Source organism: Colletes latitarsis, chromosome 6 (genome assembly GCF_051014445.1).
Source record: "Colletes latitarsis isolate SP2378_abdomen chromosome 6, iyColLati1, whole genome shotgun sequence".
Classification (NCBI taxonomy): domain Eukaryota; kingdom Metazoa; phylum Arthropoda; class Insecta; order Hymenoptera; family Colletidae; genus Colletes; species Colletes latitarsis.
Genome location: NC_135139.1, coordinates 26,709,002 through 26,722,105, shown reverse-complemented (window position 1 = coordinate 26,722,105; position 13,104 = coordinate 26,709,002). Strand labels below are relative to the sequence as shown.

Genomic DNA, 13,104 nt, shown 5'->3' with positions numbered 1-13,104 from the left:
GGGTCAAAACAACTGCCGAAATGGATTCCTACCGCTCAAAGGGAAAATTTCCTAGATTTGCTTCCTAGAAAAAAAAAGGTTAAGAACCACCAGAATAGACTATAGGTAGACATTTTATCTAGTAAGATTACTAGCGAAAGGGAAGGCTATTATTGCGTAGCTATAAACACAATAGAATATCATTTCTTTGGATTGTATAAGCATTGTAGACGATAAAAACAATCATAATATGTTTTGATCATATTTGCTCACATAAACAAAATTGCATGCTGCACACCCGCATTGTAGTTCTGTGGTCACCTAACCTAATTTTTACTAGTATTACAAATATAAAGATGAAACTTCGTGTAAACGAATAAAATTATAATCGATTCTTTCAGTTATTATTTACATTCGATGTACATTTATGTGGCAATTAATGTCTGTAAGAGATCATCAGGAGTTCTTGAAAATAGACTGTTAGGATTTTGGTATAAATTTTTTGGATTGTGGCAAGCTTCGTACAGTTGTTTGTAGATTGCCCCAATTACTTCGAAAGAACGTTTTTGCGTTATCGAACGATGATTATTACTTTGCAATAAACTTATTTGTGGCAACAATAACACATCTGGCATCACGAGAAAAGTTTCCAGTTTATTCTGTAAATGATTAGTAAATTAAGTAAAGTCTATAAGTATTTTCTTTAACTTCGAAATGAACAATTACTCACTGTAAATTCTTTTACACTCAGAGGATCCATACCAGGAATAGAAGATAACGGACCTCGTTCATGCCCCTGTAAAATTGTATAAATTGAACCCAAATTTAAATGCGCGACTAATGAACTGGCCTGTTCCGACGTAAGAGTATCGATTTGTGCATCAGACTGAGCCTAAAAGATAAAATCTTAATTAATGATAATACTTATACCTTGAAACAAATCCCTTACCTGTAACCTTTCTAATCTTTGGTCCATGTATTCGTACAATGCTAAAGTAGACTGTATTTGATGCATACAATTTAGAAGGTACACAGCCATGTCCACTGTTGGTAATCTCGACGCCGTTTCGTTAACTTCTTGTAAAAGTGGATCGATAATGCATGATACTATCTGTAAATAATTGAATGTATGATTTAATTTAAACTATGTAAACATTGCAAGGTGCAAGACAAACCTGTAACATATCTTTTTCTCTATCTTCTGCGATACTCGCTACAGAGAGAATTTCGTTAAGAAGCGATAGTAATCTGGAAACAGATGGAGCAGGTACTAAATCATTTCCTGGGGGTTCTGCGCGTTCGCCAAGCGCAATGCGCGTCTCTTTTTGAAGTCTACTAAGAAAACTTTTCTCGCTCAATACTAATAAGTCCGCCAATATCGAGTCCAATGTACTATCAGGTACTACTTGCTGAATTATCGCGCGATAAAATCTAAGAAGAGTGGTAACAGAATATAACACTGTTGCTGGCGCATCCATAGAAATGACATGCTCTATTCTTGATTTTAGAGGATGACAGAGTCCCTCTGTGATATTACTCAAACATAGTTTAATCTGATCTGATACATCTGAAATACATATTGCGAACGAAATTAATAAAAATAAAGAGAAACGAATGATCGTTCGATTCTTACCAGTTTTGTCACAGCCCTTTACTAAAGTCAAAATATTCTCTTTCTCGACAGGAATAGCTTGATGAAGCCAGGCAAGCATGTCTCCAACATATCGCTTAGGATCGTTTGCGTGCATTTCGATAGGATTGGGTGTTCCGCCATATCCTTCTCCTAACGTTAATGCGTCTATAAAAGATCCCACTAATGCAGTTCTTCTAGCTGCACAATATTCGTCTAAAATATATCTAAACAGAATGTAATGAACTTGAATGCAAGACTATTTGCGAACGCGCGTTACGCTATGTTTGCTAAACTTTAAGTTCATACTTAAATAAAACTGGTCTGTCCTGTAATTTATTCATTGCTTTAATCAACAATGTTGCTAAACGTTCATTTTCAACGTGTTTGCATTGGTTTTGTGTCCACCTATATAATCGTTCTAGGGCTGCTTCTTGTAACAATGTCATTCTTTGCATGATATCTAAAGCCAATGTTTGGTATCCTGACTGCATTAATATTCTACAACTGCTATGGATTTCCTGAAATTTAACCCATTTTTAACAAATTTTTTTAATAATAATTGCTTTTATTACCATACCTGGACACGATTAACTACAGAAAAAAATTCTTCTGTAATAGGTGACTCCCTATTAGACCCATGTAAGACAATTAATTCTGCTTGAGACAATTGAAAATTTTTAATAAATGCATTCGCAACATCTTGTTGCATGGACAAAGTTTGACTGAAAATGTTAACACAATGTTCTACGGTTATTCCCATCCATAAAAATGATTTTGTTCTAAATAATCTGATCGATTAAACGAGTATACCTTTTATTTTGAAGTTTTGAAGTCTGATCGATTAATTGCGATGTTTGCGTTTTTGTAGTTTGTAAACGATTTGTCATACATTGTACAGCAGTATTCATGGCTAAAACATCTTGATATATATCATCTAAAGAAGCTTTTACTTCTCTAAATGCGGATAGAAATTCTTCGTTTATTACGAGACTTCGTCTTTCTATTTTACTACGTAAATTTCGGCGAGCATTTAGTGTATTCTCCGTAAAAAATGTAGATAATTCCTTTAAAGCTTCGAGTGTATCCTGAATTAATTAATATTTTAATCTATCAAATAATATTTCTAAATGAATAAATAAACGGAGCGAGTCGCCGAATATTTCTGTGCCGCGAAATTTGGATATAATTTTAATCAATCCTTAATACAGTATAATTATGTTAAATTAATTAAATAAGTTAAACGTATTTGTAAACTATAATAAACAAGACATTTGAAGAAAGAATTTCTACTTCATTTCCTATGAAATTAACTAAAAACTGTCAAAATCAAACGTGCTGTACTGTCCGAATATTTCTATTATTCATTCTATATACCTTGTCATGCTCTACTCTTGATTCGAGCAATTTATTAACCCTCCGAACCAAAGCAGTATTGGTATTTTTTTCACTCATTTTAAGTCTGTTTTGTTTTTATAGTGAAATTCATTCAAGTATATAACCTATTTATTTCTAAACTGTCACGTAGCACACACAGTGACTAGATTTGGCATAATTGAGTGCATCGACGGCGACACTAGTAACGACGAATTTCCTTAGCGTTTAGCGGAGTGGTGGGGAACGCTGATATATCCCATTTTTAATATCACCGAAAAATTTGTCTACCTACTCGAATTTTTTTCTCGAAAGTGCGAAGGATTTCGGGGGTATATCTATTGACCAAAAATGATTGTAATTGACCCCTGCAACCGAAAATAATTTTTCCAGAATGATTTGAGTGACCAATAAGCGACAGCAAATTAGTAACTCAGTGGTACACAGTGTCACCAAATGGCAGACCGGTGCTCAGTCTGGATACTACTGGTTACATTCGTAACATGTATCACCTAGTTCACCATTCAAGATATTTCAATTTCATGGTGACGATATTATTTGCAAACTCTCAATATGTCAACTTTGTGCTTTTTCATTAGTTAAGTGACTTTACATTTATGATGTACGCGGTACTTTAAGCGAAATAAAACGTTTTAGGAATTATGATTTTATATTTTGAACAGTGTCTGGGTAGCAGGGTTCAGTAGAACCATCTATAGAATATATTTGTTTATTCATATAGAGGTTAGTTTTTGTTTCAGTTAACAAGTAGAGTTAAGATTAATGTCAAGCATTTCAACTTTGGAATTTTTTAAATTTAATCAGTAATTACAGTATTTGATTTAATGGTTTAAAATACAATCGAACTTATTTTTCAGACCTTTTCATTTTTTGTATCTGTGAAATTGTTTATGTTTTATAGTAGAATTATAATTACAATGGTCTGATTATATTCATAGATTATTTTAATATATTAATGTATAGTGTAGAATAAAGTGTATTATTTCTGTTGCCCTTATGGGACAGTGTTTTATTATGTCTTCTTGTAATAAATAAATTAAAATTTTTTTTTAAGTATGCATGATTACATTTAGTTTGTTGGTGGCAAAATGTCCACGTCAGAGTCTGGTGTGGGATGTATTAGTGAAGTTACGCTTGCAATTAGTAAAGCAAGGGGTTCTCAATCAGGCACTGTAAGAGTAATTGATAGCCCTGACTCTGATGGATCCGGCCACTCAAATTCGTTCACTGTACAACGGTTTAATTATCCTGACAATAATAATGCAAATTCTGATATTCTGCACCCCCCATTGACTAGTGAAGATTTAAGAATACCAATCGTTGGGTACGAAGTTATGGAAGAGAGAGCCAGATTTACAGTTAATAAAATAATATTTTGTTGTACTATGATTTAGTTGTATCAGAGCATATATATGTATATATATCTTCCTTTCAGGTTTACAAATTACGAGTGGAATTGAAAAATGGCGATTGCTGGTTCGTATTTCGAAGGTATACAGACTTTGTTCGTTTATTATCACAATTAAGAAGACAAAAGATTCCAATTTCGCATCTAAGTTTGCCAAGGAAAAAATGGCTTGGAGATAATTTTGCTCCAAGTTTTTTAGAAGAAAGAATACGTGGCCTTCAAACATTTGTCAATGGAATATTAAGTAGTCCTCTTCTCATAGGCACTGCGTGCGTCAGAGACTTTTTTTGTTTAGACGAACCGCCCGCCTTATCCGACACTGCAGATGAATCTAGAGTAAGCATCTTGTATTAAATTTATTAACTTGTTTGAAAATGTATCGATAACGGAGTCCTATTCGAGAGATATTTGTTTTGCCTTTTTTCAGGCAATATTTGAAGCATTGGAAGATACTATATATCATTTACGACAACAATTAAGAGAACGAGAGGCGGCGCTTGCGGCCGAAACAGCGTTATGCAATGAACTCCAGAAAAAGCTGCATCAAATATTAAGGTAATTAAATAATACAGTAGGATACAGTAAAAGATATACATATAATGCTCTTTCAAACAAATATCTGAAGCATTGAATCAATGTTTCAGTGAAAGACAAACCTGCCTAAAATGCGGTGCATCTCAATAATAATTTTTAATAAATTTGTTTCTTACAAGTTGATACCAGAAAACTATATTATACATATAGAATCTGGTACAATTAGGTAACTTCAGTTGTACTGTATAAGTATTGTTTATATTGCTATGACATAACAAATTGTTATCTTAAAGATATTTGTTAAAGAGGAGATATTAGATATCACTGGTGTATTTTATAGTTTCAGTTATGGCACAATTTCTTTCATTTTTGATTATATTAATTTATACACAACAATGATAAGTGATATGTATAAGGTTCCTTAGAATAATAAGTACATTGAGCTCTCCTAGCATTAAATGTAACTTCCAACATAAAAGCCTTATAAATGTGCCTTACAATTTTAATACATGAATCTCTATTTATATCGTGTATTTAATAATAGTCGAAGTACTTTCAAATTGATAAGAGAATCTCGCTGTATAAATTATTACGGCTCGACTATAAATACACCCCAAAGCGCATTGATCTTTGGTATTTTATAAAATTCTATATATTTTTTAGTACTTTTACATCGTTTTAGCATAGTTATGCAATAATTCCGTTGTTAGAATTATAATTGACATTTGTAATATCGAAAGAACAATATTACCATAAGAATTTATACAGATATTACAATATTATGATATTTAAAATATATTTATGTACAGATATAATAGATATTTGACATTTCTGTAAATTATATTTTACATTTATTATATATTAAATTCTGTAATATATTTAATATTTATTATATCTCTAAACGTTTTCATGGTAACTTTACGAGACATTTACAATACTGCACAATATAAACAAAAAATGTTATACATTTGAATTAATTACTGTGTTTTATAAAAATACAGAGATTGTTTTATTGAAAAATATAAAATTAATAAAAATGTTATTTGATATTATATGATAGAACGCGTCTATTATATTTATCATATAAAAGGCTGAAAGTCTGATACAGTTTTAATAATAATTTTCAATTATTAAACGTATCCATAGATAAATCCATGCGCGTATTATAACTTGAATTGATACGCACCATCCTCATATAATGTAAATTGACGGTATTCCGTTATGTACATTTAAATACGAAGTATAAAATTATATTTCATCAGTCTTTTTTATCTGGAGCAACAACTAAGCATAAGGCTTGGATCAGGTACGTGATTTTCTCTGGAAATAAAAGGAGAAACGACATGTTAAAATCAGGGTAAGGTCCCCGTTATTGTAAATAATTTCGTAAAAGATCATCGTGCTCACCTGCCAATGTATTCTGGATCTTTTTGTACACGTATACGTGATAGATCACGAGACCAAAGAGAATAAAGAGTAGCGCGAAGAGATATTTGGGCGTTGGTTCGTGTATAATCGGTATTACGGCTAGAAAAATAGAGACGCACAATACCAGCCAAGGTATTACGGTCGGCACTCTGTACGGTCTGGGCGCTTCCGGTTTGGTCCTTCTCATGATCAACAGCGATACCATCGCGAGTCCATAAAATACCCAAGTCAAGAAGCTCGCGAATTCGATGAGCGCGATTATATTTCCGAGGAGCAAACAAACCAAGGAAAGCAATCCTTGGAACGCGACGGCCGCGGCGGGCGTCATCTTTTCCATGTGGACGAAACTGAACACTCGAGGCACGTGACCCTCCCCGCCGGCGACGTAGCAGAGTCTGGACACACCAAATTGAATGCTGAGGCTGCATCCGAAGGTGGACAAGGCGACGCCGAGAGGAATCGCGAAACCCAACCAGGATGGCAGGACTCTGTCCGCCCAGAGGACCGCGACAGCCGGCGCGCTAACCATTTCCGGCATCGTCAGCGCAGCCATGTACATCAAGTTCATCGATACGTAAAGAACCGTGATCAGCGGCACTGCTATCAGAATACTCCTGAGTATATTGATTTCAGGTTTTTGAATCTCTTCGGTGACGATCGCCGCGGACGTCCATCCGTCGTAGGCCCACAATCCACTGTAGAAGGCCAACGCCACGTCGCCGGCGGATGTGCTGCTGCCGCGGAATGGATTATCCAGCAGTTTAGTGTGTCCTGTGCCCAGCCACCATATTCCACCAGCGATCACGACTATGCAGGCGACCACCTTGCACACCGTGAACACATTTTGGACCTTGACGTACAGCTTCACGCTGGTCAGGTTTATGTACGTGATCAATCCGAGCGCCAAGATGGCTATGATCTTCTTCAGCCGTTGCATAGACGCCTCGGGAAGATCGGCCAGGTAGCCAGAGAATGGTTGTACGCTGTATTCAGCGAACGTCAGCATGACCACCGCCACTTCCGCTGGTCTCAGCAGGACCACGTAAACCCAGGAGCAGATGAAAGCTGGTATCTGACCGGCGTATCGGTGCAGGGGTGTAAACGCCTCGACGAAGTAAGCATACTCGGCCCCGGATCGCGGTACCACCGTACTCAATTCGGCGAAGGCTAAAGCTCCCAATAAAGAAAGTAAGCCGCAACTCGTCCAAATCAGTAGACAGAAACCTATGGAACCTGATCTTTCGAGGGCGCTCGTGGGGGACACGAAGATTCCGGAACCTGGAACACGTACATGTCGATTAATGGACATGTGAGTATTGTATCTACACCTTTCACAGTCGAAGGGTCAACAAACAAGATTGCTTGGATCGCGATTTGCTATTTGCTATTCTTTCTTATCGCTTCACGTTTCGCAACGTTTGTTGCAGCAATGTTTGCAAATGGAAAATCATCGATCGAAACGTCTTTAGATTTTATACAAAATGAGGTCAGTATGAGAAAAAAGAGAAAGACAGAAATAAAGAGATTGCCGTTTGATCGCAAGTACCTTATGATCTACAAAATGGCCAATTATGGTCTCTCCTTTACCGTTACAATAATACATGCTGTTCAAACAATTTCAAAAAGAGGATATTTCGTAATTTTGTACGCGGGTTCGACATTTAATTTTACAACAGTCGATTCTCGGTGTTGCTGAATCGACAAAACTAAATAGTAACAAATTTAAATTGAGAAATTCTGCCGTAACTGACTTATTCTGCAGTATGATTGACGCAAAACACGTTGCTCAACGCATATTTCACCGGTATCGATGGTGTTCGGAAATGTTATTTTCCTTAAAAATTTAATTGTTATTTCACGATGTATTTCAGAATACTTTGAAGAACACTCGACGTTATCTGTTCTTAGCTTTCGAAAATCTAGCGATATAAATTATTTGGAATTATCAAAGCCTCGGGTGTTTTGATCGTTTGCCGTAATATCAAAGTTCGTAGATAAATATGCAACACAATACATCCGTTAGACTGCGAAGTTTGATTAAAATCGGTCAGATATACTTCAGAAGGATGTCTCGTAATACTCGAGCGCGTGGGTCATTGATTAACCTTGATTAACCCTTTTAATTCGTAATCGTGTCAAGCTGGTTTGCATAATTACCGAAATATTACGTCAGGTTTTTATTCTTTATCTCGAAAGGTACAACGCACGTTGCACGAGCGATCGTTACGCGTCGAAATTATCGAAAAAGGATACGAACATCATTACGAGAAAGTATTTTTTTTTTTTCTAATTCCCAATAAGCTCGATCGAACCAGATTAGTTGGAATATACCAGGGAAATCCAGATGTTGTTTGAAAAGCCTCGTCAAATTGTACGTATGTATCGTACTGTTCGAGATAAAGTAGCGGGGCTGAAATACGCTCTTGAATCATGAACTCGAAATACATTCGAATCCTAGTTTCTCGATTATAGATATTCCAGTAACTAAATAATTTACAGATAACGCGTTATTGGTTTCGAATATCTTAATTAAAATATCGTCCAAAGATATAGCTGTTTTTCTGGCGAGGATTTTTTCTAAAATATGCAACTCTGCTCTAAATATTATACTCCTTCTTTCATTTTATGAAAGAACTATTATGCTTGAGTTATCTCGAGTGCGACCATTGAGTAGTTGGAAGTGATATTTCTAAAACTTCATCAGTAACTAGTAAGTGCCGCCATATTTCTTTAAAACGTGTTTAAAATATCGAATACCTTGTTAAGCTACGTAATCGCTGGATTAGACAATCTCTTAATTATTTTAAGCAGTGTAATCAAACGAAGAATATGCGCAAGATACAACGATAACGATAACACGGATTATTTAAAAACTGTGTCGTTCCGCGATCAAAAGGAATCATTCGATAATTGTTAAATGAAATTTGTCGCACTATGTTACTGAGAGGAACGCGCAAGTACTTGAAAGGAATTCTCTGTAGTCGCACAAGTACCGTGAGAAATAACGAGGGAACCCTTTGAATCGCTATTAAGGAAGACGGACCACATCGTTATTACTATAAAGCCGAACCTTATTCGGATCCACACAATTACGCAATTACTGTTAACTGCTTTTAAACACACGATGCTGATGTGGAACAATGGTTCTCTACGGCTTTTCAAATATCATAACCGCCAGTGGCGCACCCAGTAGGGGTGCAAGGGTGCATTTACACCCTTTCTTTCCTAGATATATCCATTTCTTAATCATCGAAATTTTTTTGATTAAAAAATGTGAAATTTATTTTCGTCTGTAGAAATTACACCATTCCGCCATTCTTCTTCAAATGAAATTCTTTGGAAAATTCAGTCGTCCGAACAAAGTATAAAATCATCTCTGTAGTTTCTTATATCGTAAGAACAAATATTTAAATTTATTGTAAAATATACAATCGAAGGTAGGCCTTGCAAGCATACACGTATCTTCGATGACATTAACATTAAATTTCCTCCATAAACGTTTTCGACCACTTATGGATCATCTTTATAGTACACGAATATTTACTATACAATTGCTTGAAAGCTTTACGACCTACTCCGTAACGTTAAATCTAAATCCTATTAAGAGGATTGTAAGATCAGAATGACGCCTGTCAACTCCAAGAAAGATCTTTAAAAAAATTAAGAGAAGATCGAGACCGCACAAGTCTCTCGTATTGCTTAAGAAAATTAACATCGGATATGACTAAATATGTTTCAAAACAAAATGGTTATATCATCGAATATTGAAATTATACGTAACACTGTGTATAACACCGTTGCTTCCGATTCTTATTATTTATTACATTCAACCATTTAAACTAATCGTCGAAAGATAAATACAGCTACTAAAGAAACGTTATCTGCGTCGAGTATGTAACTTACGGAGCATCAATATGTACACAGAACATTTCGTGATATTATATCGATCGTATCGAGTATTGACAAAAAGAAAAAGAAATTAAATATTTTCAGAAGCTGGCGCGAACATATTATCCGTTCTTCGATGTACAGATGATTAAAATTAGACAGTCTTGTCCTGTTACTACTGTCTGAAACGGAGTTATAGCAATCCGATATTGACTATCATCGGCGAGAACGTGACGGCGGTAATTTTACCGAAGCGACAACGTGCGTGCGTTAAACTAAATAATTGCTTTTGCACGTCGCACACGTAATTTCACCGCGTGACATTTACATCAATTGGACATGTTATAAGCCAAAAGCTTCACTCTGTTGTATTGCACGGAGCGAAACCTTTTGACTTGTGACACGTCGAACGGCCAACGTGTAACACCGACGATCAAGTGCCTTCCACGTCGAACAATAGATAACATTTTTCCATTCGTCCAATTGCATTCGTGTCAGAATTTGTTTAAGAAATCCCACTGACGTCGCAAGTTCACCGTTCGAACGTTATGCAGCGAAAGAATTATCACACTTTCGTTATGTAAGTGCAACATCGATAATGCGATACGTATTTGTAACCTTCCATTATGTCAAGTATGCCATTAAGATTGCGAGAAATTATAGAATGGAATATATGACTAAATTATGACAATTGTATTTTCAAGCATTGGTCATTATTTTTTCGATAGCTAATGGACAAGTATAAACCATAAACTGCATATTTTTTACATAATATTGTATCAATTAGATACGCAAAAATATTAATTTTAAATATGATAAACAGATTAATAGCCCATAAGCGTTCCGAGTATTATCAACAAGACATAAATTTACAAATTTCCATGCATTTTCTTCCAAATGACTCTTAGGAATTTTCATCATCATTGCAGAAATTCTTTCAGTTGAAAGAGAAAGTGTCCATTTAACAGCGCTTGAATACACTATAGTTAGTTTTGTTGCTCCTCTTTATAATTTTCTAACATTTTCGGAAAATTTTAGAAAACATTACATATACGTATAACTAGTTAAGATGCTTATACACATAGCAAGATTCTACGGTAAAAACGTTAATTGATTAGCAATTAACAGAAGATGAAAACAATGTCTCATTATGTTCCAACAGAATCGATAAGTTAAATATTAAATAAAAATAATTTTGTAATTAGAGTCTTCTTAAACTTTCTTCTTTTATTTATGAAACAATTTCCAAGCATTTAAGCTTTTAGTCTTCTTCGGCAATGGAAGCTAACAACTAAGAACATAAATAAGAAGATACATTAGTTTTTGATGTGTTAGCAAACAAACAACTACATATGTATAAGTGTGCGTAATTTTTAAATAATAAAATAATAACGTAATTCGAGAAAATTGTCTATTTACAAGATTACTTTTATCATTGACACACTGATTGCCGAGTGAAATTTCCATAACTTCTGATTCTGGATTGTCCTGAACATTTATTTAAATTATTATGTCAATATCGGAATTTTTAAACGAGATTCCCGGAATCTTCTCGCAGCATAAGATGAAAGCAAGATTTGGAAATTCCTGAATCTGCAAAAACTGAAAAATCTCAGGAAAGCACGTTCGCTGTTTTCATACCGATCATGACAGCCAGTATAATGCTCACTGCGCTGAAGAGGCCGAGCTCACGCTTCAGACCGATCTTCCCGCCTTCTTGATCCTCGACGTGCCCCATTTCGGGCGCAGTTCGACTGGACACTTAACAACGAACACCGATTGCCACGTATATTAGACAATTTATTAACGGAACCGATGCGTGTAATTTTAAAATTCAAAGGCCCATCGCGCGAACCTCACGCCGATATAGTCTGTCTTCGATCGGCTGGCTCTGCGTTCAATCCGCGCAACGGAGACACGACAAATCGGTTGGCTTCCTCGTGCCCTCGAGCCAGATCGAAGACAGTGTGTGACGTTATCGGAAGATGTCCAGAACGAGACTGAAGTATTGACGGGTCAGCTAGTCGCTTATTTTTACAGACGCACGATGGTTCCCCTGATAAGAGTACCGACTACTTCCATACCCTCGCCACGGTCCCGATATCTTCGACGATCGGTAGCCATCGTTAACGAAATTACGAAAGGCGCCCCGTCCAAATCACCACTGAACAAATTTTAAACGAGGTAACGATCCACGGCTGCAATTAAAACAATCCGTAATCGACTATTTATCATCAAATTAATCGATATTCCGATGGTGTCGAGTCGAAAACTTGTACTTACCATTTAAGAATGTATTCCTAGAAACTTATTTTGAAATCTAAAAAAATGATAATAAAGTTATATAAAATATCTTTGAGAATATTTTATTCTCATTCGTTATTTGTTATCGCTCGGTGCGTTCGAGTTATCGGAGATTAAATATTCTATTATTTTATAATTTTCTCGACCATCAAAATAAACGTTGAAATATATATATTCTTAGTATATCATAAGTCGATATATTTTTAGATAGTTATATCGTTCAGACATATTAAGCTCTCGATTATCACTGATGAATCGATCGACGATGGTAGTGACAGACCAACGATTTATTTAATCATCGATCGTCGAGAACGTTTGATTTTAATAATCGATTAACGTTAATCGCGATTCATTTTGACGATTAAATGTTTAAATTAGTTGAGAGGAAGATCTGTCGCTTGATGTTCAACTCTTATTCGAAGACGCGCGTGAAAATGGTTAAGGTAAATGTCTCGTCTGAGCTTGCACGATCACGATGTCGCCCCTCTTGTAGCTGATGAATAACTGCGCGTAGTTAATGAACTTTAAAAAAAGTGTT

The 13,104-nt window shown here is 35.5% G+C and overlaps 3 protein-coding genes across 10 annotated transcripts; 1 reads left to right on the top strand and 2 right to left on the bottom strand.

The window, feature by feature from the left end:
• Positions 1-353: 353 nt before the first annotated feature.
• Positions 354-3,186, bottom strand: Cog6 (conserved oligomeric Golgi complex subunit 6). Of its 3 annotated transcripts, none has more exons than XM_076766143.1 (9): positions 2,987-3,186; positions 2,423-2,697; positions 2,190-2,334; positions 1,919-2,130; positions 1,613-1,836; positions 1,155-1,546; positions 929-1,090; positions 710-775; positions 354-638 (listed from the first exon to the last, which is right to left on the bottom strand). In XM_076766143.1, exons 1-9 carry the CDS (start codon positions 3,062-3,064, stop codon positions 405-407), a joined length of 1,788 nt encoding a protein of 595 aa, XP_076622258.1. In that variant the 5' UTR covers positions 3,065-3,186; the 3' UTR covers positions 354-404. The 3 variants fall into 3 exon arrangements, with proteins under 3 accessions (XP_076622258.1, XP_076622257.1, XP_076622259.1); XM_076766142.1 differs by having other exon boundaries at positions 355-638; positions 710-871; positions 2,987-3,185; XM_076766144.1 differs by having other exon boundaries at positions 356-638; positions 710-871; positions 2,423-2,719; positions 2,987-3,113.
• Positions 3,187-3,510: 324 nt separating this feature from the next.
• Snx16 (sorting nexin 16) lies at positions 3,511-5,706 on the top strand. 3 transcript variants are annotated; one of them, XR_013079865.1, is made up of 6 exons: positions 3,511-3,727; positions 4,059-4,362; positions 4,440-4,748; positions 4,840-4,967; positions 5,057-5,148; positions 5,203-5,705. XR_013079865.1 is itself a non-coding variant. In XM_076767080.1 (5 exons), exons 2-5 carry the CDS (start codon positions 4,093-4,095, stop codon positions 5,094-5,096), a joined length of 747 nt encoding a protein of 248 aa, XP_076623195.1. In that variant the 5' UTR covers positions 3,511-3,727; positions 4,078-4,092; the 3' UTR covers positions 5,097-5,706. The 3 variants fall into 3 exon arrangements, 2 of the variants coding, with proteins under 2 accessions (XP_076623195.1, XP_076623194.1); XM_076767080.1 differs by having other exon boundaries at positions 4,078-4,362; positions 5,057-5,706; XM_076767079.1 differs by having other exon boundaries at positions 5,057-5,705.
• A 19-nt stretch (positions 5,707-5,725) lies between these two features.
• LOC143342811 (b(0,+)-type amino acid transporter 1) lies at positions 5,726-13,001 on the bottom strand. Of its 4 annotated transcripts, none has more exons than XM_076767070.1 (4): positions 12,546-13,001; positions 11,904-12,460; positions 6,354-7,652; positions 5,726-6,266 (listed from the first exon to the last, which is right to left on the bottom strand). In XM_076767070.1, the coding sequence occupies exons 2-4, from the start codon at positions 11,998-12,000 to the stop codon at positions 6,205-6,207; spliced, it is 1,458 nt and encodes a 485-aa protein (XP_076623185.1). In that variant the 5' UTR covers positions 12,001-12,460; positions 12,546-13,001; the 3' UTR covers positions 5,726-6,204. The 4 variants fall into 4 exon arrangements, with proteins under 4 accessions (XP_076623185.1, XP_076623188.1, XP_076623186.1 ...); XM_076767073.1 differs by lacking the exons at positions 11,904-12,460; positions 12,546-13,001 and adding exons at positions 10,278-11,553; positions 11,707-11,895; XM_076767071.1 differs by lacking the exon at positions 12,546-13,001 and having other exon boundaries at positions 11,904-12,463.
• Between the last annotated feature and the right edge of the window lie 103 nt (positions 13,002-13,104).